The following is a 24160-nucleotide window of genomic DNA, read 5'->3' as shown; positions in this document are numbered from 1 at the left end:
GTCGGATCCTCTACGTTGTTGTACATCGTACTGCACTTGACAGCTTTGATCTAATTCCCGCCCCCTGCCGAAAACCCAGCTGGGAAGCGACATGGCGTGGGGGCGGATCAACGGTACTTTACGGTAATTATAACGTATATACAGTCATATAGATGTATAGCAGGGAGTCATATTATGTAAACGACTTCCTGCTGTATGGGGAGATTTTCTGGAAAGAAATACGAAGTAGGGAGACGAGTAAATGCAATCAGAATGGATGTTAGTTGCCGTCAGTATAGTAATGATAAGAAGAAGAACGCCCGTGATCGGCAGAGTCAGCGCCGGTCCCAGGAAACGTCAGGACAGACATCCCGTCCACTTCAGAACGCCCGTGATCGGCAGGGTCAGCTATGCAGAAGGCGTTACTTCAGTATCTCATTGAAACGTTTTTGCAATACAATGATGTAGCTAATCAAAGCAAAAAGCATTTTCATCAGTTCTAACAACATGCACGATGAGCTAGGCACAGGCATAGCGCAGGGCCGGCCCTGAGCTTCAAAGCTCTCTCGTTTCCGGCCCAAGGGGGGTCCCCCGTCGGTTTCCGAGGAAGCCGTCACTTTTTTCGCTCCAAACTATTTTTCCGGGGTCCATCTAGATCTACTCACAAGAAGTCGTTTTGCACACCTTTTTGCCCATCCCTACAACTGTACTCTACTAGTATATAGTATATTGGGCGACATGACGACTTGCAACCAGGGAGTAGTACAATACCATTATTGTACTACTCCCTGCTTGCAACAACACACAGAGTGAGACTCAGTATTTCGCTTGTTGCAATATCGCAATCACTAGTGAGGTTTTGCATTCCGAAATTCGGCAAAAAGATTCGGCACGCGGGAGCGAGGTCGAAAATGCACACGAAGATTCGGAGTGTTTGTTCGGAAAAAGCTCACTTTGCCGAAAATATTTTTCGGATGCATTTTCTTGTAGAAGAGGGCTATTATAGCGCTAGCGCGTGATTTATTCAAAGAGGTTTCTTATCTCGGCATCGCTTGGCAGGCGTCTTTGGCAGGCGTCTTTGGCGACATAACATCGTCAGCTACCTCTGATTGCTCCTCTCCACTGCCTGTCGACTCTCTTTCGCCTGGAGTGTTCTCACCGTCATCTGTGTGGCTGAAAAGACTATGGCGACACGCATAACATTTGACTTGGCCATGGAGTTGGTTTTTCTGAGGCGACTGAGGAGGCAGGTTTGGCCCTCGACTCTTTGGGCGATCAAAGTTCGTTGGAATAAGCAAGAAAAGGAGCACGGGACAGGACGTTGCTGATGCTGGGGCTCACGAAATGAAAACACATCATTTTCGACTTGCAAAACAAACGTTGGTGCGAAAATTCGACATTTTGATGTTCGACAAATGACCGAAGAATGCCGAACCGAAATTCGGAATGCAAAACCTCACTAATGACTATTTGCGCGCTATCGATCATCATGATCACGCGATCGCGAGTATCACAAGTCAAAAGTGACAGTCATGGTTTACGACGTACGAGTACGTAACCATGGTAACGTTACGTTCAAATGCAGCATCGCTGAGCTACTGCAGCTGCCGCATATGCAGCATAGCGCGCCAGTTTTATTTTGTTGAAAACATTTATTTCGGCACAAATCCATTACCGCGGGAAAACTGAATGTGTTTGTATGCAGCGTAGAACAAGCCACCAACGACCAATGACGACTGCTGTGAGTTGTTGGAGTCTGGATTGGAACGACAAGCCCCACGCCGAAAGAGATGCACGATGAACGAATTTTTCTAGCCTCTGCCCTCCCTTTCCAGCTGTAGCATCTAAGGACTTAGGTGTTGTATAATTTGGTACATTCTCAGGCGCTTGGGTCAGGTCGATGTGGTTCTGCGAATGTTCAAAAACGGTGGAGTTTGCTGATGTCCCTGCACAGAAGTCTTTGAACACCGTTGCCTGGAGTGACCTGCTTATTGGGTAAGTTGGTCAGCAAGATTATTAGTGCTAAGTTACCCCTTTTATTCAATTGGTCGGCTATAGTGTGGAATGAAAGCGAGGTTTTTATACAAGTGGTGGATTACATGCATATGCAGTCGGCGCATTTCCGTAAATGCGCCAATGACATAATTATCGTACATGTACATGATAGTATTACTCAATCTGCGGACAGAACAGAACTGTTTCATCCTTTGTGGACTCATCAGCGCAGCACAGAGGAAATGAGGCCAAACCTTATAGCAATGAAAAATATATTTTCCAAAGCCAGATTTAAACCAGGCCCAAACGTACCTTGCCAGAGTGTTCAAACTGACAAGTCAGTGAGCTCTGCATAACGCAAACAGCAAAGGCACTACCCCAAATGAGAGTGCTCAACTGCTACTTAACTATTCTGTGCGCGTGCATTTACCTGTCCCCGGGGAAAATCGCGATTCCGCGGCTGCGTTCCCCCCGCGTTTTTTTGCGATTTTTTAAAAGACCGCGTTTTCCGCGATTTTCCCCGCGTTTTTTGAACTTTTTTGTTGCACTACACGTACACACAGTGCACTGTTCGGTCAGCAACGTCTCATCATGGCGGCTTTGTACTCAAAATATGACGAGTGCTTACACCAGAGACTTGTAACTGATTGATTTCACTACAAGTCTACATACTCACTGAAAATTGCCTCATATCAACTGCAAACTTGCCGCCGCGAGATGATATCAATAATATTCACCGCATATTTACCGCATATTTACTGGTGGTTTAGCGTGTGCGCTAAGCCCTGTTAACGAACGTGGAACATCTACCACTCATACTTAGTCTGATGATCATGCATCTGATTATGATGTCATTGCTATACATGCGCATGCGCAGCGCGCGCCACTCTCCCACGCATGCATTCCAAATCTTGCTTTAGAGAGAGAGAAGGAGAAAAGAGAGACTCCTTTGTCACTTTTGCTTTCTGACGACTTGACTGTTCACTGGTTTGTCCGTCAGTGTCAATTTCCCCTTCCCTCCCAACCCCATTCGACTGGGGATCACTATCTCTCCGTCACTGTCACCATAATTTCCTCAATAACAGTGTCAGTACAACTCTTGTCAATATACTTATATCGGGTGAGGGCAGTCTATCTCCGCAGCTGGCTCATTTCAATCACTACCGGTCGCAGCTCCTGCCCACGGCAGGCCGACCGTCTCTCGTTCACACTCTGTGTGCTCCAGGTCACAGCTCCTGCGCAGAGCAGGCCGACCTGTCTGTCTCTCTCTCACACACACTATGTGTGCACCGGGTCACAGCTCCTGCGCAGAGCAGGCCGACCTGTCTTTCTCATGCACGCCAGCTGCTCCGCCCAATATCCCTGATATGCCAACCAGAAAACAATGTGTTCTGAGCCGGGTGCATGCCTGTATGTGGAGAGTGCGTTAACGCAAATTCACCGCAAATTATGCCATATTGTCGCGTTTTTTGCCGCGTTTTTTGCGATTTTTTGCCGCGATTTTCCCCGGGGACAGATTTACAGACGACTTTCAGTACTGAAGTGGAAAGCTGCATTTATAACAATGTTCCAATTGACATACTAGGAGGTACTTTTGTAGTTCAAGTTCACGTACCCTGGGTGAGCTGTTATCAGGCTCGTGAGGGATCACACGCTGCATGTACAGGTATATGCAGCAGGATCATTGCAGTGTTGAGAAGTGAAAATATGCTAGAACACCTGCTGCCCCTGATTTAGCGGCTACATGTACACATGGCGAGGTGCCTAACCAGATAGCAGAACTCAGCAACACGACCGTCGTGCGTTAAGTCAAAGTGAAACTGCTGGCTCACGATTGGCCCGTCCAGATAACGCAAAGAACCGATTTGGATTTGGATACCAGTGCTGACAAAGGCCTCCCGCACCTAAGTAAATGTGACAGGATAAGTATAGTGTTTTTTTTCTTTTTTCTTTTTTTACGGTCGAACAGTTACTGTAGCTGGGGCTTCCTTGGCAACCATGGGCAAATAAGCGGGCCACAGAAAGGCACTGGGTGACGGATTCTGGCCTGCTACTATTCAGCACACTGTAAGAAAGTGGCGGTTTGCCGATGGTTCAAATGTGAACAAATCAGGTAAAACCTCCACGTCGTTAGAATGATGGCTTCCACATCACTGAGCGCCCAGGCCTTCCCATATTTTCCTAAGACTCAACATAATAATTATCACTATTGTTACGATTAATTGTCGCTCCGAGGTTATGGTGGTGTTGCCATACTTGTACGAGATAGGACATTTTTTCATGCAGCCCAGCGCTCAGACCTTGACTCTTCTCAATGCGAGACCATATGGGTTGAGCTTGGAGTCCCTGCAGACCTGGGTGCTAATCCTATACTCATTGGCTGCCAGTACCGCCCTCCTTCACAATCCCTACCTGAACTTACCTCTTTTTGTGCCATGATGACGGATACCCTACGGTCTGCAGACCTCTCATCCGTTGATATATTCCTCACTGGTGACTACAATGCTCACAACTCTGACTGGTGGAGCGGTGACTCTACATCACGCGCTGGGAAGGAGCTTTCGCATGTATTCTCCTGCTTTGGTCTCTCCCAGCTGGTAGGTTTTCCCACTCACACTCTTCCTAACGGATCCCTGTCGTGCCTAGACTTGCTCGCTACTAATCGTCCCCAATCTGGTAGTTGCCACCCTTTTCTACAGAACTGTAGCCCAAACACCTGCAGGGGAATGGCCATGCTATCCTGCCCGTAGTTCTGCAACTGCTCCAGACAGTTTTGCGCAAGTGTCACCTTCTGTCTGGGTAGCAGTAAATATGACTGTATCTTTCCTCGCTCAACTGGTATGATCTCATCGGCACACCACATGTCGACGACGCATTTAATAATAGCCAGATTCTCCTCTTCTTGAAAAGATGATGCATTTTCCCACTACCTGTCACCTTATCGGAAAAGACCCTCTTCCTCCACCCAGCGAGCTGTATCCAGGCAATATCCACCGTGGGTCAACCAAGATTTAGTTCTTCGAATCACGAAAACATCCTTCAACAGTCTCTTCACTGCATCCGAGAAAAAGAGAAATCAATATTCCATCATGGGGGCCATCATCAGGATTGATAAGAAACAAACAGTGAGGTGCACCTACAAGTACACGTATACAGGAGTACAGATACCGGTACATGCAAATACTACAACAGGTGACAAGACTACACCACTGGTATGGAAACTCTGCACTAACAATGGTGCACTAAGTCAATCAAAGTACATGTATCTTGTTTTGTGACACTGCCGCTTGAGGAAGAGATGGTGTGATAGCTAACATGTCACAAACTAGAGCTAGACGTGTTTGCTATGACATCACTACTAGCTCGACATGTTTGCTATCACATCATCTCTTCCTCACATGCCAGTCTCACTGCATAAGCGACGGTAGAAGCGACGGCGATTAACTTAGTGCAACTGTGTTAGTGCGTGGTTTTCATACCATTTTAGTCTTCTCACCTGTTGTAGTCCTTTGCATGTACCGGTATTATAATAAAAATGTAGGTCTACCTCACTGTTCCTTTCTTGTCAGCCTTGATGATGGCTCCAGGCCGAAATATCATTTGCTAATTTTCTCTCTCGAGTGCAGTGAAAAGACAGTTGAAGGATGTTTTCGTGATTTGAAGAATTGGTGTTTATATTAGAGAGAGAGAATCTGGTAAAGCTGTGCACGTATGAGTTATAGGTCAAGCACGTCATTCTGATCGTAGAACACATCATTCTGATCGTAGAACATGTCATTCTGATCGTAGAACACGTCATTCTGATCGTAGAACACGTCATTCTGATCGTAGAACACGTCATTCTGATCGTAGAACACGTCATTCTGATCGTAGAACTTGCGGTGCCAAGAAGAAGCCCCACTGTTCATACAACACGTTGGCAGCTATTGTATTCAGTATCATCTCACCTCCCATTGTACCGCATGCACCATATCTGTTGTGGGAAATGAATCGTTCGACTTACAACACATGCCTTCCAATCAGCGCTATTCAGAAGTTCAGGCACAGTGAACCAATTGAGTACCCTAGTACCCTGGATATAACATACTACTAACATAACTTACTGGACTACACCTTAGCTCAGTGGTTAGAGCATCGCTGGCCTCAAGCCAAGGTCCCTGGTTCGAGTCCTGGTGGTGACAGTGATTTTTTCTTCAGACTTTTCTCGTTTGCATACTTCCCTCAACCCAGTGGATATAATAATACTGTTGTGGACGTGGAAATCCGGTCGCATGTCTAGCGGCCCCAGGGCGCAGGCCATGCCGCCGTGGATAAGTGGCACACACATGCATTTATGCGCTGCAGTGCATTGGTCCCATCGGATACCGGTCAACAGTATATTGTGCACTGCACGCAGCGTTCTGTACGCGCTGAGGGTGCCGGCCCCGGTCAATCGACTGGATTTCCATGTCCGCTACAGTACTCTGGGCTAAAGTATTGTATTTTGGAGAACCCTGAATTATACTTTGTTAGTCAGTTGACATGGGACAGGCAGTGCCCTGGCCTGTAAACTACAGGGTTTTCTATATCCCTAGGTCACGCGGTGGTACGGTTCATATACTATACAGTGCGTATTGCGTCGGTTATAGTGCGGTTGTGTCAAAGAATATACTGCCTACAAGAATGAACTCTCATATTTTCATAATCATAACTTGGGTTTCAATGTTATCGCATAGTAGAATAATATCGGTCCAAGAATGAATGGACTTTGTGTAGCAAAACATGCCAGATTAGTACAAAGTGTATCGCTTGTGGTACTAGCATCTGTCCAGTGCAGTACTGAACCGACTCGCATTGCACCGCAGTGCTGCAGGTTTAACTGTTGTGGTCATGTAACTCATGTTGCATAGCCACATGGTAAGCCTACGAGACTATGAACAGCCGCATGCACAGTAGCACAACGTTGCATGTACGATAACCTTCCTGCCTCTGCGCACATGCGTATGATATGTCACACTTGATTTATCGTGTGTAAAGAGATATCAGAAATAAGAATAAAAGTCGTTTTTCAAACACCCACGCTATAGCCGATACCTACTTTATTCTGTACGCGAGGCCACTGAACCTATATCATATTATTATTATTATTAGACACAATCTCATAGCATGTGACAAGCATAGCTAATGCAGGGACAGAATCCCCTGAGACAAGGGCGTTGAGCCAGCCACGGCAATAGTAAGCTAGGAAAACAAAGCAAATATGAATTAAAGCAGAAAATGAATTGAAAATTGCAAAGAAAAACGATTAACGGAAGTGAGCACTATCAAAATTCGTGCATCACCCAGGTATTCGAGAATGTTCTTCGATGATAATTATTGCGTCTAGTTCAGTTGTGATAGTAGATCTTTAAACTGACCAATAGAAGAACAAGTTTTCAGACCGTATGGTAATGATAACCAATGAGAGTAGCCGGAAAACAAAGGGGATTTTAGATACTGGGCTGACTTAACAAGAGGCAGGATGAGCGCGTTACGGGTTGAGCTTGTCGAAAACCAATTGTACTTCATCATGTGTGAAGGGGTTTTATGAAGAAGTATTTTATGAACCAGTGTCTCTGTTGGGATTTCAGTGGCATCTACTTCAGTACTGTGCATGTTTACATTGCCTATTATAACCTATGGTTACAAATAAGGGAAGTGTGTGTTGCTCTCTACATGGGAGCTCGCGGTTTTCCTGCCGACTTAAGCTCCCATGTAGGGAGCAACACACACTTCCCCAACTATCGCCGAAGTCGCACCAACCTCTTCTTCACATGGTTACAAGTAAACAAAATTTAATCTGCCGCTTACTTTACTTTTCGTTAATCTGATGTGATCATGTTGTTTGCAATATGTTAGGCACCACAATGTCCCTGCTCAACTATTTTGACCGTAAGAAGGCTCCACCAGCTATCGGCACTGCAACTCCTGTCATTGTTGTTGGTGAGAATGTACCGCCGTCATCGATAACCGAGGTTCTATCCAGCACTTCAGATGAGGACCCTGTGTATGTGCAGGTCGTGGAGAAGACCAGAAGCGCTCTTGCGAGGCGAAAGCCTGATATCGATGTGGAGGTCGTTGACGTTGTGGACAGGTCCTCGGTAAGATGTTTCTGTTATGTATGGCCGTACTCGATTCTAGTATTCGGTAAGATGTTGCTGTTGTGTATGGCCGTACTAGATTCTAGTACTGTCTTAACTTCATATTCTGTATGGGAATACCACTACCAGTCGTACCGGTAATGACTTCACAGTACTGAGTAGTACTGAGTAGTACAGTGGAAAGTAGTTATCCACTCCACAAGCAATGTTCAGTGATCATTTCGAAGTAGAATACAGTCAATGTAGGCTTTAGTATTATAGCAGCTGACGTTTTTTTTATTGAAGTGTGGTATGTATGTGAAGGTAGGTATAAGTCGGGTAAACCCAGAAGCTGAGTGTTCATAGTCAGTCGAGCTCAGAATCAATACTCAGCTTCAGGCTATATTCTATACTTTTTTTCTTCTTCTTTTTTCAAGTACTGTTCTCGTTGTTGCTGCTATTTCGACTAGGTACGGTCATCAGGTTGTGCAGAGGATGACCGGCAGCAGCCCATCGCAGTCATCCAGGAGACCTACCGCCCTACATGGTCGCAGCGTATTGCTCCGCAGTCCGCAGTTGAAGTGGTCGGCAATGACACAAGCGTCAAGCAGCTGCTGTCTTGGCTGAAGGCATGGAGGAAGCGCAGAAAGTTGGTCAAGGATGCGCCGAGTCCCGTAGCTGCACCCAAGCGGCGACAAAAGTCCCGTCAGAAGAAGAAAAAGCGCAGAAAGGTATGCAGCAAAATCCAAGCCCCCATGTTATGTTGTAATTCCTCCATACTTCAATACATGTATTTCCTGGTCTTCTCAACATGTATGTTGATACTGGTCGCTGCCACCACTGATGCACATACACTTGTTTTGCTTTTAATCAAGCCCTACATCGTCTCATACATCTTCCCAACACTCTCCAACCAGTCTCTGGGCTACCCCAATCAGTAAAGAACAAGAGGTAATCATTCGAATTTATTTCTTTGAGAAATGTACTCCATCGTCTCTACATGTTTTTACAAATCTCTTTTGTTCTTTCAGAAATCCAACAGAATAGACTCATCGTCATCATCCAGCTCTGACGATGACTGGTTTGGTGCAGATCCGGATTTCATGCCAACTGGTCAGTCTGCCCACACCCTGCTAATGCTGCCTGCCTGAGGCTCTTTCTTGCAGTGTTGTTTTTGTACACTAGGAGAGTAAGCAGCAGGTTTTGGCTGCCACTCCATGCCATGTGGCGGAGTTTGAACTAAATCAATGTTTTTGTAGAGTGCAGTTTATGCCTATGAAAGTGCGCTCTCCGAGGGCAGGCAATTGTTTGCGCAGAGCAGCTGAACACACCGCGCAGTGCATGGCAACGTTTGCAAGACAAACTGCACTACCAACTCTTTCTTATCCGGGCACTTTGTGGACGAAAGGTGCTTGTAACTGAGAACCTGTGACTTAGAACACATCACATACTGTCATTGTATTCATTGTGGAGCGTCATTCATTTTGATGCCCATCGTGTAGCGATTTCTCAATATGCGAAGACTCCACTGTTGCCACCCATTTTAACCATACCTCCTCAGTCCTCACACCACTCTCCAAGCAGTCTTGAATATATTCGGGTGATTCTATTCTCTTCGTTTGGCCGTGCCTGTGTTTGTGACATCCTGCCCCGTCTTGCCACTGCCTGCTGCTGTTGTGTAGTGAGAAACAAGGCTCGGCAGCGCAAGCGCTGTCACAGCGAGGACGAAGAGGATTGGCTGGACGAGGACGAGGACGCACAGCAGCAGCTGTGTAGCACAGTGTTGTTGACGGGACCGCATGGCTGTGGCAAGACAGCCGCCGTCTTTGCCTGTGCACAAGAGCTTGGCTATGAGGTGAGATAGGGAGACAGGGAGATAAGGAGGCAGTGAGATAGTGAGATAGTGCGTTCGTGAATCGATTCAAGTGCATACAAGTCGTTCGATTTTCATGTCATGAGCCCTGGAATCGATTCGGAATCCATTCACTCTATTCACATGGGGTGATGTGAATAGCGCGAATCGATTCATGAATCGATTCGCGTGCATAATCGAACACACTCAGTGAGATAGGGAGACAGTGAGACACTGAGATAGGGAGACAATGCCTGCATGGCTGTGTGCTGTGTGTTTCTCCCATCATTACTGACCTGCTGTGCTCTAATGATGAGAGCTATTAACTGTATACCGGTAATCCAAACAGAGGGTTTGTGGCTGAGTGAATTACAGGCGAACCTTCAAATCCCAAAAAATCAACCTAGAAGCTGTGTTCACAACGTGTTTAATCTTGGTACTGTGCCAATTCTAATCACCACCCAACTGACTGACATGTACATGTACTTGGAATGGAAACACACGTCTGTGCAGTGTTCCATGCATCCACTTGCTCATCCTCACCGGTTGGACGGGTTGCACACGCCACCAGGCAGTAATTACTCCAGACAGACATGTAGCAGCAGACTTCACAGTATAGATGTACTGTATATATCAGAACACACTACATGCACATTGTATACGGCAATACTACATGACACATTGTGCATTACAACACTATTGGGCTATACAAGTAATTCTATAACAAGTAGGGAGGTTTAGTCCCACGTAATCCGTGTGTACTTTACGTGTGTGTACCACGTGATACTCAGTGACTCGCGTACAGCCGTTTTCTGATTCACGACATACCGTGTATGGAGGCTCACCCACGTTCTGCCAGAACGTGGTTGAAAATCAGAATGGAGCCCATTGTGCAAGCTGTGAGGGTGTTTAGCTGAAGAAGTTTCCGAAACACGAAATCAAAATATTCGATGAGCTTCTAAGCTTCGTCTTTGACCAAGTTTGGGCCTTTCGCTACATGCTTTTGTTTGTACCCGTGTGACTAAAAACAACATTGCGAACGTGCATGAACTTTATGTGTATCACCCGCGTCCCCGTACCCGTTACGTGGGACTATATCTCCCTAATATTTCCTAGTGACTTTCACAAGGGAAGTAGACACATCACTAAATGAATTCTCCAACCAAACACTGCATATTACATATACAAGTAGTAAATGCACCATACATCGTCCACACCATACCCGTCTAGAAGAACAAATCGAAAATGTCTGAACCAAACGTTCATGAACGACGTCACGTGTGGACAACGTATGGTGCATTTACTACTTGAATAATTGGGAACGCGTCCAATTTGTTCTACAAACACTGCGTATATGGGGCTGTATATTGTGCACAGGTGCTGGAAGTCAACTCTTCATCGTTGCGCTCGGGAAAGCAGGTCCTTTCTTTGCTGCAAGAAGCCACACAGTCACATCAAGTCTCTCAGAAAAGCGTCGATGCAGCAGCGCCGGCTATCAACACCAAGGCGGCCGCTGCCATGCGCAGTTTCTTCAAACCCGCCGCTTCCACCCCCACCAGCAATGCGCAACAGTCGAATAAGTCGCCGAATCCATCGCCATCGCAGCCCTCTCCGTCGACAATGGGGTCTGGATTTGCCGGGCCCTCTTTGATCTTGTTTGAAGAGGTAAGTACTGCTGACAATGCTATGTTGATTTCCCGTTCAGTGCTGCTCAGTGAAATCCGATCAAGTGAGTCCACGTTGTTGCTGCTGCTGCGCCCTGCACCAGTGAGCATCCCGCCCAGTCTCTGTGGGTCTAGGGCTGCACAGCACTCGCCACATCCTTCACTCACGCCCTCGGATTCCATTGAGCAGCACGGTAGCTGTGACGGTTACTCCATTGTCCTCTCTATCACCACTATGCCGTGTATTCCATTGTGTATACTGCTAGGGCTAACTGGTCACTGGTGGCACCCTGATCAATGACTACATGCACACGTAGACATAGACAAATTGGAATGCACCTACTGTAGTGCAGGACAGCATGTAGAGCGTGGAGCATGTACAGTATCATTTCAGTAATGGTGTTTTTTTTGCAACTGGGCCTTGCTTGGGAGTGGATGTATTCGTATCAGTGAACTGCTCGTATCATGTAACAGTAAAGCTAAGCAGAGCATTCTCTCTTGTCCACGTCTCGTACTGCTCCGACCTATAGGCGGATGTTCTGTTTGAAGAAGACAAGGGCTTCTGGACTGCGCTGCTGTCCGTTGCGGAAACATCCAAGCGACCTATCATCATTACCGCACAAGGTACCGGTAGAGCTTTGCAGGCATTTGTATTCTATACCTCATCAGTACTCGGCCAAAAATACTTGTTTGCTCCCAGCTTTTGGATACAGCCCTGCATTGATCAGCTTTGAACGTTATCAAGCTATTTTCTGATTTGCTCTTCGTGCCGGTGTTGAATCTTTCTTGGTATCATGCATGTGCTTATGGCTGTGTGTGCTTATGGCTGTGTGTGTGTGTGTGCTTACGGCTGTGTGTGCTTACGGCTGTATGTGCTTATGGCGGTGTGTGTGTGTGTGTGTGTGTGTGTGTGTGTGTGTGTGTGTGTGTGTGTGTGTGTGTGTGTGTGCATCTGCAGAGGACTGCATCCCAGCTGGTTTACCTTACCTTTCATTCCCAATGGTGGTGCCAGAACCGGTATGAGATGATTCCCCTATGCTCGTCCGTTGCTTTCTTTTGTCCCCCGCCCCGTGTGTGTGTGTGTGCACGTGTGTGTGTTTGAGTGCACACGTGTCTGTGTATCTGTGTGTGTGTGTGTGTGTGTGTGTGTGTGTGTGTGTGTGTGTGTGCACGTGTCTGTGTATCTGTGCTGTGGATGTGTCTGCGTTGTAGTATACAGGACCGATTTCAGTCAATACGATTACATGTACCGCATAACAATATCTGATAATTGAGAACCTCGAACTGGGCATGTACACCTTATTATGGCTTTGAGAAGTCCCACATAGTCCACTTAGTCTTACATAGACATGTGTGGGATTACTGGTGATAATTCCCAGCTAGCAACGCATAAGTCAAACCTCACTGTACACGGTACTTGTTAGTCCAGCACGTGACAGCAAGCTGTACTTGCCATGCAGTGTTTTAACCGCCATGTCTCTTCTATAATGCAGCATTGGCATCTTCACACCATTGGGTACAACATAGTGGGATAATTTATGTTCGGATAATGAGAAGTTTTCCGCGACAATGTGTGGTTTGAATTACCAGGATTCCGCCTGTACCAGTTTACACTTGATGATAACGATGCCCTTTTATGGTAGTATTGTGTATAATCCACAGTATATGATGATCCACAGACTTCATGAGAGTGTTGCTTGATTGATTGCCTGCTTCTTTTTGTTTGCTTGTCTTCTCTGGCAGCACACAATCTCTGCACTTCTGCATGACAAGAGCAGGGAATTGCACGCTGGTAATGCGGTTGCTCCAGTGAGACTTGATGACATCTCCTACGCTGTGGCGGTGTGCGATGGCGATCTCAGGCGCGTGATGCTGAATTTCGACCTTTGGCTTTCAAGCGGACACGGCACGGTGAGTGGACCGACTTGTACAGCACTACACGTAGTAAGCGCGGACACCTCACCTCACTCTGCGCCGTAGGGCTCATGTTGGATATGTTCATGTTGGATGTGTTCAAGTTGGATATGTTCATGTTGGATGTGTTCATGTTGGATGTGTTCATGTTGGATGTGTTCATGTTGGATGTGTTCAGAGTAACATGCTCCTATAGTGATTGGGTGTGACAGAAAGCTTCTTATACGGGCAATGACATAACATGGCATCACTAGCACAACAACTACAGCAACGAAAAAGGAACACAACAACTATTTTAAAAGAAAGAAAATGAAACTTGGTTGGAGAGCCAAGGATAACTTTATAGAAAAGAAAAAGACCAAGGAACAATGTGAGGAAGAGGTTGGTGCGACTTCGGCGATAGTTGGGGAAGTGTGTGTTGCTCCTTGCATGGGAGCTCGCGGTTTTCTGCGACTTGAATTCTCACTTGACTGACTCACGACTGCCATCCAGAGCACACGAGAAGTCCATCGAACCGTCCACTCGGCAAACCTGCAAGAAAGCACCACTCCCTGCTCAATACACAGTGTTTCGGGGAATTTACCCCTCATCAGTTGAGCTTGAGTAGGCTGAGGAAGATTGTGCCTGAAGAGCACCACTTATATAGTGCTCTCCAGGCACAAACATCACCAGGGATACAAACTTACAGAGACGCTCCGTTTCCAGCGCGACAAACACCTCGTGAACACCAGATAGCAGCGTGAGTCAGTGTCGCTCATGGAGGTGCTGAACAAGCGCTGAGGACCGCTGGCCATTCACAACGTTGAAACAATCAGCTCATGGGATAGCATTGCACGACTGTGACCGACGGTCCTTCACAGCTGAGAACTTCAGCTCGTGCTGGTCTTGGTTGTGCTCACCTTCCTTTCCTATGCTATTTCTATAACTTAGAACCTTCCAAGTTGGAAGGCTGTTGGAGTGCGTATCCAATATATGCTAGAGCTGATAGCCAGTTAGTTGTAGAACGTCAGTACTGTCGGTTACTATAAAGCGTGAAATTTTCGCGGCGTTTTTAGTTCGCGTTTTCAGAATCCGGACAGGTTTGCGAGGTTTTAATTTTGCGATTGCAGAATGGCATTCTTGCTAAACCTGTGGCATTCTTGCTAAACCTTTCATGGATCTCCTTTTCGCGCTGTCTAAATTTCGCGATTTCCACGCGGTCGCGAATTTCGCAGAAATTCGACCATGGCAATAATCATTCACAGTTTACAGTAGTGTGGTGCAATCACGGTTCTGGCATTGAGAGCTGATTGTTTGGTGCAATCACGGTTCTGGCATTGAGAGCTGATTGTTTGGTGGAATCACGGTTCTGGCATTGAGAGCTGATTGTTTGGTGCAATCACGGTTCTGGCATTGAGAGCTGATTGTTTGGTGCAATCACGGTTCTGGCATTGAGAGCTGATTGTTTGGTGCAATCACGGTTCTGGCATTGAGAGCTGATTGTTTGGTGCAATCACGGTTCTGGCATTGAGAGCTGATTGTTTGGTGCAATCACGGTTCTGGCATTGAGAGCTGATTGTTTGGTGCAATCACGGTTCTGGCATTGAGAGCTGATTGTTTGGTGCAATCACGGTTCTGGCATTGAGAGCTGATTGTTTGGTGCAATCACGGTTCTGGCATTGAGAGCTGATTGTTTGGTGCAATCACGGTTCTGGCATTGAGAGCTGATTGTTTGGTGCAATCACGGTTCTGGCATTGAGAGCTGATTGTTTGGTGCAATCACGGTTCTGGCATTGAGAGCTGATTGTTTGGTGCAATCACGGTTCTGGCATTGAGAGCTGATTGTTTGGTGCAATCACGGTTCTGGCATTGAGAGCTGATTGTTTGGTGCAATCACGGTTCTGGCATTGAGAGCTGATTGTTTGGTGCAATCACGGTTCTGGCATTGAGAGCTGATTGTTTGGTGCAATCACGGTTCTGGCATTGAGAGCTGATTGTTTGGTGCAATCACGGTTCTGGCATTGAGAGCTGATTGTTTGGTGCAATCACGGTTCTGGCATTGAGAGCTGATTGTTTGGTGCAATCACGGTTCTGGCATTGAGAGCTGATTGTTTAGTGACTGGTGGTGTTAGTGGACATTATAGCATAGCTTGTAGTTCCTTGGTCCTTTTTCTTTTCTATAAAATGAAACTTGATAGTCTGCAGACAATGATAACTCCATTTATGATAGTCCCGGTCATTGCTAGAAGCTAGAAAGTAGAAAGGCCTAGTAGTACTATATGAGCCCCAGCCAGCAGAAACCTGAACATGTGTAATTTTTTCAAAAATTATTTTTTCGCTCGAAATTGATTCTACACTATTAATCATTCAAGTTATCAAGTTTGGTGACAATCTGATAAGCGAAAGCATGGAAAATAGAGTTTGAAGTCACACAGGTCAAGATTCGGTACAGTCGGCGCAGCATCCATGCCTAGTGACCCCATGCAAGTTGATCCTACAGTTTCTGATTGTGATGTGGAACAGGTACATGTAAGTAAATAGAATGGAAGTCAGGCTTGCCCTCTTGGTGCTGCAGGCATGAGTAGTTCAGAAGTGTGACGATATTCCGTATACACCACTACCTTCTTTACAACACCAGACTCCAGAGTGCAAAACGATGATTGGTAGCTGGCCTTCCAAATTGTGTTCAGGGACCTCTGTGCTGGCAGTTTGAGCGTTGTCCCGAAGCTTGCCATACTGATAGATGTACTGACCAATACCACTGACATCCACTTCCTTGCACACTTTCACTCAGACCATGATTTCAGCATAATTGTATTTCAATGATATGAGCGAATACTCGCGTTTTGTAGCACGTGAAGATGTTGCCCCCAAGCGTTCAGCCGGTTTGACTTTTTAGGAATCCCCCTTTCTCAGCACAGGCAGCAGCCAGCTTGGCGTCGTCCGACAAGGCAGAGTACTGATAATACTACGCTCTGTTTTGCGTCGTGAGAAGCCCTCCATCAGTGTCTGCAACATCATTGTTGTTGATGTAGAAATACGGATCGCTCAGCGGGTCGACATTCAGCTTCTCCTCGCAGTCGCTATTACTCCAGCACCGACTAGCGTTGCCACCAGTATCCAGTGTCGATTTTATGAGGACTCTTCGTTGCTATGAATATGAGACTCGCCACTGCTGGACAAACTCAGCGAGATCGCCACCAAAGAAATAATTCCGATCGCGAACAAACTTTCAGCGCCGCTTCGTACAGGGAGTCTCACGCTGACAACTCTGGACCTAAGTCCTTGTCGCGACACCTGTCGCCATCGCTGTGTCTAAACTCAACCTCCGTTTGACGAGCACTCACCTAGCGCTAAAATCAATTGACCAGACTCATTTGAAGACATTTGAAACTCCTTTGACAACGAAGACACCCACTCGATCGAAAAAGAATCTTCAAAAGCCAGCTCACTGCGCGTCCCAAACTTTGACGTCACATTTTGATGATTGATATCAAGTACACAAGTGCTGGTTTTCGCTGGCCGGGGCTCATATATTGGCAGTGGTAGTCACTGTCATAACATTTGAATGCGCTAGGAAAAATCACATGTACCGACGGCACCGGAAATAAATCTCCACCGGAATTTTCCGGTTTTACAGTATGTGGTGGACAGTTGGTCATAACTCGTAACACTTTGTCCTTCTCCTTTTTCACCATAATTTAATTGGCTCACCCGCCGAGTTCAACTTTACAGTATGTGTTACTCTTTGTTTGTTGACTTCTTTGGTGTCGTGTGATACCTGACTGCATCTAGGAATCACCCGTAAGCTCCTTCAAGTCATGGATGTCATCACAAGTTGACATACGGACACGCCTTGCTGTGGACTTTGCCAATAGTCGCACGGTGTTGCTACGGCATAGCCTTGCAAGCTCAGCAGAGGAGATATCACCGGCGGAACGCTATGCCCAGCTGAATGCCACCGTCAGTCTCCTGGAGGGCCAGTCCGCCGTGGACAGTCTAGCTGCCGCCGCCGCTGCTGCGTTCACCTATCCTCCGCCATGCAGGCAAGCAGGAACTCAGCAGCCGCCATCATTGTCATGGCAGCCGAGTGTAGCATCATGGTGGTCTGCCACTGTCAAGCCAGGTGTGCTGGACGCTGTGCCGGTGCAAGAAGCCGATACAATAGGTCAACGGCTTGCTCATGATCTCAGTATTGACTTAGGCCGGGCGCTGGCTGATTGTGCTATTCGTACTGCAACGCATTTCGTGTCTTCTGCTGACACGACGCAAGAAGCGAAAGAGGACACCGTTGGACCTGTCGGTGGTGACCTTGCAAACTTGGACTCCGGAATTGCCTCATGTGGCGAGGAAACTGCACCTGCACATGGTTCTAATGATTCGGGGACTACAGCTGCTGGACGGTTCTCAACTCTCAGCGCAGAGCAGGAAAGGTAAGCGTTGGATGTGCTGTCATACGTGTAGCATCGTGGTGATAGGAAGCAGAATAACTCTTTGTGCTCATACATTACTGCATGAGCGAGCATTGTCTCTTTGTGCTCGTACACTACTGCATGAGAGATCATTGTCAAGATATGCGTGTGGTGTGGTATTCATCTTGTTGAATGTTCTATTTAGCTACCTTGAAACTTCAGTACGTGTAGAACATAACTACTGTACACTGTTACCACAAAGGCAGAAGAGAACGGAGACAACCGGCTAGAGCAATGACCTAGCCAGTTGCCTCCGTTCTCTTCTGTGCCCTTGTGGTATTGCTCCATCCTTGTGGTGTTGAGCACTCTGGGCAATCTGGGAATTCTCACTATTGTTAACTACACAGGTATCGTATTGTCCGGAGTATAAGCTCAATAGGCCGCACCCAAACCTTTTGTCATGAAATACGGACATCTACTCTATTTATCACCGTTTATTTAACCACCGTAGTATAAGGCGGACGGATTTTTTTGGGTGAATTGCTATTGTTGACAGTGTGGTTTATACCCTGGAAAATACGCTACATGTTCATGAACATGTACATGAACCTTCAAATCTTCAATAATTCCCATCCGCTTATTTATTCAAGTGGGTGGTGCGCTGCTCTGCTGCTTCCAGTTGTCCGTGGCCGGCACCGCGTGTCTTGTTGGTCTCGTCATCATCCCGTAACAGTCATCATTCTTTGCTACTGTGGGGCTTAGCTTGTGCTTATCTTTGTTGTGCATTTGAGATGTGCTGGAGCTAGATGTCAGGTCATTGAGTGTTTCACTATCGTACTCTGTCAGTTTGGTGTCTAGTTGTCGCACTGCGTATACTACAAATTGTAGTAATTGTTTCCTGCAAGTAGTTACAGTGGTGGACAGTTGCTCCTAACTCATCTCCAAGTAGTGTCCTGTCTCCCCTCTCTCTCTCTCTCTCTCTCTCTCTCTCTCTCTCTCTCTCTCTCTCTCTCTCTCTCTCTCTCTCTCTCTCTCTCTCTCTCTCTCTCTCTCTCTCTCTCTCTCTCTCTCTATCTCTCTCTCCCTCTCTCTCTCTCTCTCTCTCTCTCTCTCTCTCTCTCTCTCTCTCTCTCTCTCTCTCTCTCTCTCTCTCTCTCTCTCTCTCTCTCTCTCCTCCCCCCCCCCCTCTCTCTCCCCCCTCTCTCTGCTGCTGCTACTTATTGTACCTTGTTGCAGTGAATTCCAATCCAGACTAGTGTACTACTCCGACTGTCTACGCTGGCCTCACGTGCCCGACATCATGGCGTGTCAATCACGCAGCCTAACACTGGACTATCTACCTATGATGAGGAGCGTTTGCAGGGACCAGCAGTTGAAGAAAGTAAACCGTGTGAAGCGAAGGTGAGCACTGTCTGATGCTGTGCTGGCTTCGATTTTAACCGCTCTGTGCGCCCGTGCACAGCGCCGCTGCTGTGTTTTTCTTCCTGTGCAGTCGTGTTAATTAACTCAGCTGTGCTTACTTACTGTAAAAGCCATTATTCTAACGAGGCGCATATATAACGATTTCCCAAAATTGACTGGTTTACGTGTACCAAAGGTAACGATTCTCACTCATTCTCAACGCTCAATAGGACAGTATATGTGTCGATTTCTGTATAACGATTTCTATTTTAGCGACAGATTTCTCCTCGTTAACTCGTTAGAGTTAGCACTTCGTTATATATATATATATATATAACATATGGCTTTTACAGTAGTGCATGTACTGCTCAATGAAATCCAGTCGTGTCAGTCGTGTCGGTCGTGTCAGTCGTGTCAGTCAAGTACCAGCCGGGCGTTGTGCAGCCATAGACCTGCCAACACTGGGCTGCGGAATGATGCAAGGCGCACACTTGAGTGACGACGCGACTGGATTTCATTGAGCAGCACTGTACATTGAAGTGCGCAGTTACCGCAGCCAGTGGATGCTGAGTCATTGCTGACACCGATTTTTGGGTTGACTAAGAAATCATTGTTCTCTCGTCACCAGAAGCATTGGTCATTCGACGCGGCTATCTTTGGCTGTACCACAACTCCCGTGTTTTGTAGTATGCATGTGACGTGGTTGGAGTATGCTTCCAAGAGTTTCTCTTGCTACTGCAGTTTTTCCTTGGGGTGCCTACCACATGCAAGCAGTCTCGTTTAGCATGAGCAGTGAAAAAGAAGGGGCACGTTGCTTTCCCCCATATCTAATGCTGTGTTGCCACACCTGCCGACATGTCAGTAGCCTGCCGATTTTTGAGGCATGTCACGACCTGCCGACAACAGCCATGAAAGTGTCCAAGTTTGACCTTATGCGTGGTTTAGAAGTCATGATCCAGATTTTTGGCTTTTACTGCTCATTACGCGTGTTTCCATAGTTCTCTCCTAGGGCGCTAAGCGAAATCATCATCTGTCTCGAGAAAAATCGGCAAACTCTGCAAAACGTGAAATTTTTTTCTTATCAGTGCTGCGCGTGTGTGTGTGTGTATCGAGGTCGCTATATAGGGGAGGGGGTCCGGGGGCAAAGCCCCCGGATGATGCATTTTGTTTTTTTATCCTACTGATATTTGGCTATAATGATGTGGCAACACTGCTAATGGGCCATTCACACTACGCCATTCACACTACGCCCAAAACGTGGCGTACATGACGTTTTCGTCCGGTTACCCGTGACAACATGGAACGGGGCGGGAAAATCGAGTGCCTGATACGAAAACGTAGACGACGTATCCAGACCCCTGTACTGAGATTTGTGCTGTCGTTCCCGGCAGCTTGTGTCCAAAAGAAGCTTTACGCACAGCTGTACGAAAAGTGTGTGCGCGCCTGTGTGAATGCACCTGCGCATGAAAACGACGTCTGCCAGTACGTGCAATTCCAGAACGTGACACGTATTGGACCGTAGTATGAATAGCCTATTACACTACACCGCTCTAACAGTATAGTTACTGTCTGGTGCAGCTTCTTGCCATGTATGCTGCTGTCACAGCCGCTGTGCAATTATGACTCTACGATGCCCTGTGGAGAAGAAAGACAGCAGGTGTGTGTTTCACCAGCTGCTGTCAATGGACATCTGTGTGTGCAAAGCAACATCACACTGAGGTGCATGCCAGGCATATTGATGCCGGCGTGCACACAGTACGCTTTGCTTTTAGTCTTGTGTCTACTCATTCTCTTGTTTGTTTTTCAGGTTCTTGGCCATGCATGATGCATAGGATTTCTGCCATGCAGTTCCAATGCCAAACCCTACATGTACTGATGGTGTTTTGCCATTCATGAGTTTCTCCCCTGTATGCGTGGGTATGTGCTTGTTGTTTGTGTCAGATTCATACATCATTTCAACACTATGGAAGATGATATCTCAATCCGGCTGGCTCAAGATCACTTGCTATGTTGAGTCACAGCACACACTGTCTGGGGTTTTCAGTACCTGTATGGTAAGTAGTGGTCGGCAATGTAATGTGCCACTCTGTTCATGCGTGTGCGTATGTCTGGGTGTGTGTGCACGTGTAATATGCCACTCTGTTCATGCGTGTGCGTATGTCTGGGTGCGTGTGCACGTGCATGCGCTTAGCTCTGATTCTTTGTGCTCCCATTGGTTTGTGATGTTGGTCACTACTCATTATCGTTGACATCATTCACATTGGGAGTGCTGAATCACCTGGAGTGTAGTATGGTAAAGTACGGAGGGAGTGCTGAATCACCTGGAGTGTAGTATGGTAAAGTACGGAGGGAGTGCTGCATCACCTGGAGTGTAGTATGGTAAAGTACGGAGGGAGTGCTGAATCACCTGGAGTGTAGTATGGTAAAGTACGGAGGGAGTGCTGCATCACCTGGAGTGTAGTATGGTAAAGTACGGAGGGAGTGCTGAATCACCTGGAGTGTAGTATGGTAAAGTACGGAGGGAGTGCTGCATCACCTGGAGTGTAGTATGGTAAAGTACGGAGGGAGTGCTGCATCACCTGGACTCCTCCAGAGTGTTAGCATTAGAGGTGAGGCAGATGACTGCGGCGTCTTAGCTGTAAGGCATGCGGCACGTGCATTTTACATACGCTGCATGCGGACAGACTCAGACGTGTAGGCGGAATGATCCGTGAGGGGGTTTCCAGATGGGAGTGCGGGGTGTCCCCCGGCGGGGGTCTATCTTGCGGGGGTGGGTGGTGGCAGAGTCCCCATCGCAACATCTTTAGGGTATCTTCAAATTCTTACAGCCTGTTTGGGCGCGTTCCTGTCGCTCGAGTTGAACCTTGGTGTGAAAGTTGTAGCCTGCGTGCCCAGTGACCAGGTGACTGGTGTGCGCATGAGCACGTGACCACTTATTCAACCATGTTCGTTTGGGAATAAGAGCAGGACGCTGCATCGCAGCTTTCTCAGACCAAAACCAGTCGACTCAGCGTCCAACAGACTACACCAGATGGGCCAATCGCGGTCATCCGTGCTTTTACAAGAACGAAATGGCGCTTTTGGTGACATTTTGCATACAAATCCCCATCTAGTAGGGCACAGTCACCCAGTTTCGGTGGAAGTGCGCGAGTTCGATTGGGATTCAAGTAGGAAGGGAGCGTCTCAGCTTCCTCGGACCAAGACTATTCAACACGGCACCCTGAAGACTACAACTGGTGAACATTTTATTTTAGGCTTTACTTCCCCTTTAACATTTGCATTGATAATGTGTTGTGGTTCATTCGCATCTAAGAATTCTGTATTAAAATACGATGTTTTGGTGTCTGCCCTGCACCCTGGAAACACTGACGGCTACTGACGGTGCACTCAATCCGTCCTCATTCATTTTTCTACCTGGCTGTGTGTCAGTCATGATGTCTGAGATGGCCTTGGTGCACTGTCTAACGCCATGCACTTTGTCTGAGTTTCACTCAGCCAAGTGAACATGCAATTCCAGTAGCTCCATTTCCCTGGCTGTCAATCAAGATGGGCTGCTCTCACGCGAGTTGACGACAGTTGTGCACGCTGCAAGTAGTTCACGATAGTTGTGCATGCTGCAAGTAGTCTTGGAAGTTCACGATAGTTGTGCACGCTGCAAGTACTAGTAGTTTGAGTGGTTTGTTTTCTCTGCAACCGACTTCTTTGTTCCGAAGCCAAGTGGACATCACAATTAAAAAAAAAACCTTTTTGTCTTCCTCTGCTCCATCACTTGTTTCAGGACTGCAGCCTAACACGCTCCTGTTTCTCATTTCATTCAAGTTACTTCACATCGTCAGCCTGCCATTATCTTGAGGAAGCTGCCTTTTGCTCCCTCTGTGGGAACGTGCTCAGGTTTAATGGCTGGTGTGATAACAACGTATTTAGCATTAACATTGCCATTGGACTGTGTCCTAATGGAGTTAGACTACTCTCAATCTAGCTATCACTTTAGATGAACAGCCCGTGAAACATGCGATGACAGTATCGAAATCATGCAACTGATAGTTTCCTCTTGGCTGTTGGCGTTTTTTCTAGCACATTTAAAGCATTTTTTTGAAGCAAGAGGTAAAATGACGCTTACGTAGTGTGTGCTTCAGCTCTATCAATGTAGTTTTTTAACAGTACATGTGTTAGCTCAGTATCGGGTAGAAGTGTTGGTGGTGGTGTAGATTTGAAGAGATGTTCAACTTACAAGTACTGTCACTGGCAACGGTAGCATATATAGTTAAGTTACTACGCGTGTCCTGTGCTTCTATGTTATCTGCTTGTCTTGAACCATTAATTATTGTGATCTTTTGTGATAACTATGCACTCTACTTGCTCGCTGGGGGTGTGCTGGTGGCGGTTGGCGGGCGATGGGTGGTTGGCGGACGATGGGTGGTTGGCGGGCGGTTGGAGGGCGATGGGTTGTTGGCGATGAGTGGTTGGTGAGCGGTTGGTGGGTGGTAGGGACTGGCAGATAATGCTCAGCGAAAGAAGTAATTCTGCTTTTCAGTCTGCTCAAAATTCTGATCAACCAATATCATTAACGATCGATTTATTGGTTTTATCGATTCTTGTTGGCTCTACCCGTGTACCTCGAACACCAGTTTAGGAAGAAATTCCATGATACCTTTGCTATGTTAGAGATTTGTGGCACTGCACTGTTGATATCTGAATCTTGTCATCACCCTCTGGCAACTGCTCTTATCTCCGACCTCTCCCAGAAATGCACCAAAAAGCCAAAGTCTTCTCTCCCAATCTCTTTCAAAGCCATACATCAATTGTATTGCTCTTGAAAGTACATGATTGCACTCGTATTCACTATCGGATGGAGTGCAAGGGCTA

The 24160-nt window shown here is 46.9% G+C and overlaps 1 protein-coding gene across 1 annotated transcript; it reads left to right on the top strand.

Moving 5' to 3' along the window:
• Positions 1–1718: 1718 nt before the first annotated feature.
• LOC135824290 (uncharacterized) lies at positions 1719–23630 on the top strand. Its single transcript, XM_065337023.1, has 13 exons — positions 1719–1974; positions 7852–8093; positions 8543–8803; positions 9104–9185; positions 9755–9927; positions 11302–11589; positions 12119–12212; positions 12547–12605; positions 13332–13499; positions 17277–17914; positions 19130–19294; positions 21236–21348; positions 23073–23630. The coding sequence occupies exons 2-12, from the start codon at positions 7860–7862 to the stop codon at positions 21306–21308; spliced, it is 2235 nt and encodes a 744-aa protein (XP_065193095.1). The 5' UTR covers positions 1719–1974; positions 7852–7859; the 3' UTR covers positions 21309–21348; positions 23073–23630.
• Positions 23631–24160: the final 530 nt, after the last annotated feature.

Source organism: Sycon ciliatum, chromosome 1 (genome assembly GCF_964019385.1).
Source record: "Sycon ciliatum chromosome 1, ocSycCili1.1, whole genome shotgun sequence".
NCBI lineage: Eukaryota > Metazoa > Porifera > Calcarea > Leucosolenida > Sycettidae > Sycon > Sycon ciliatum.
The sequence above is the reverse complement of the archived record's forward strand: the minus strand, read 5'-3'. Positions and strand labels throughout refer to the sequence as shown.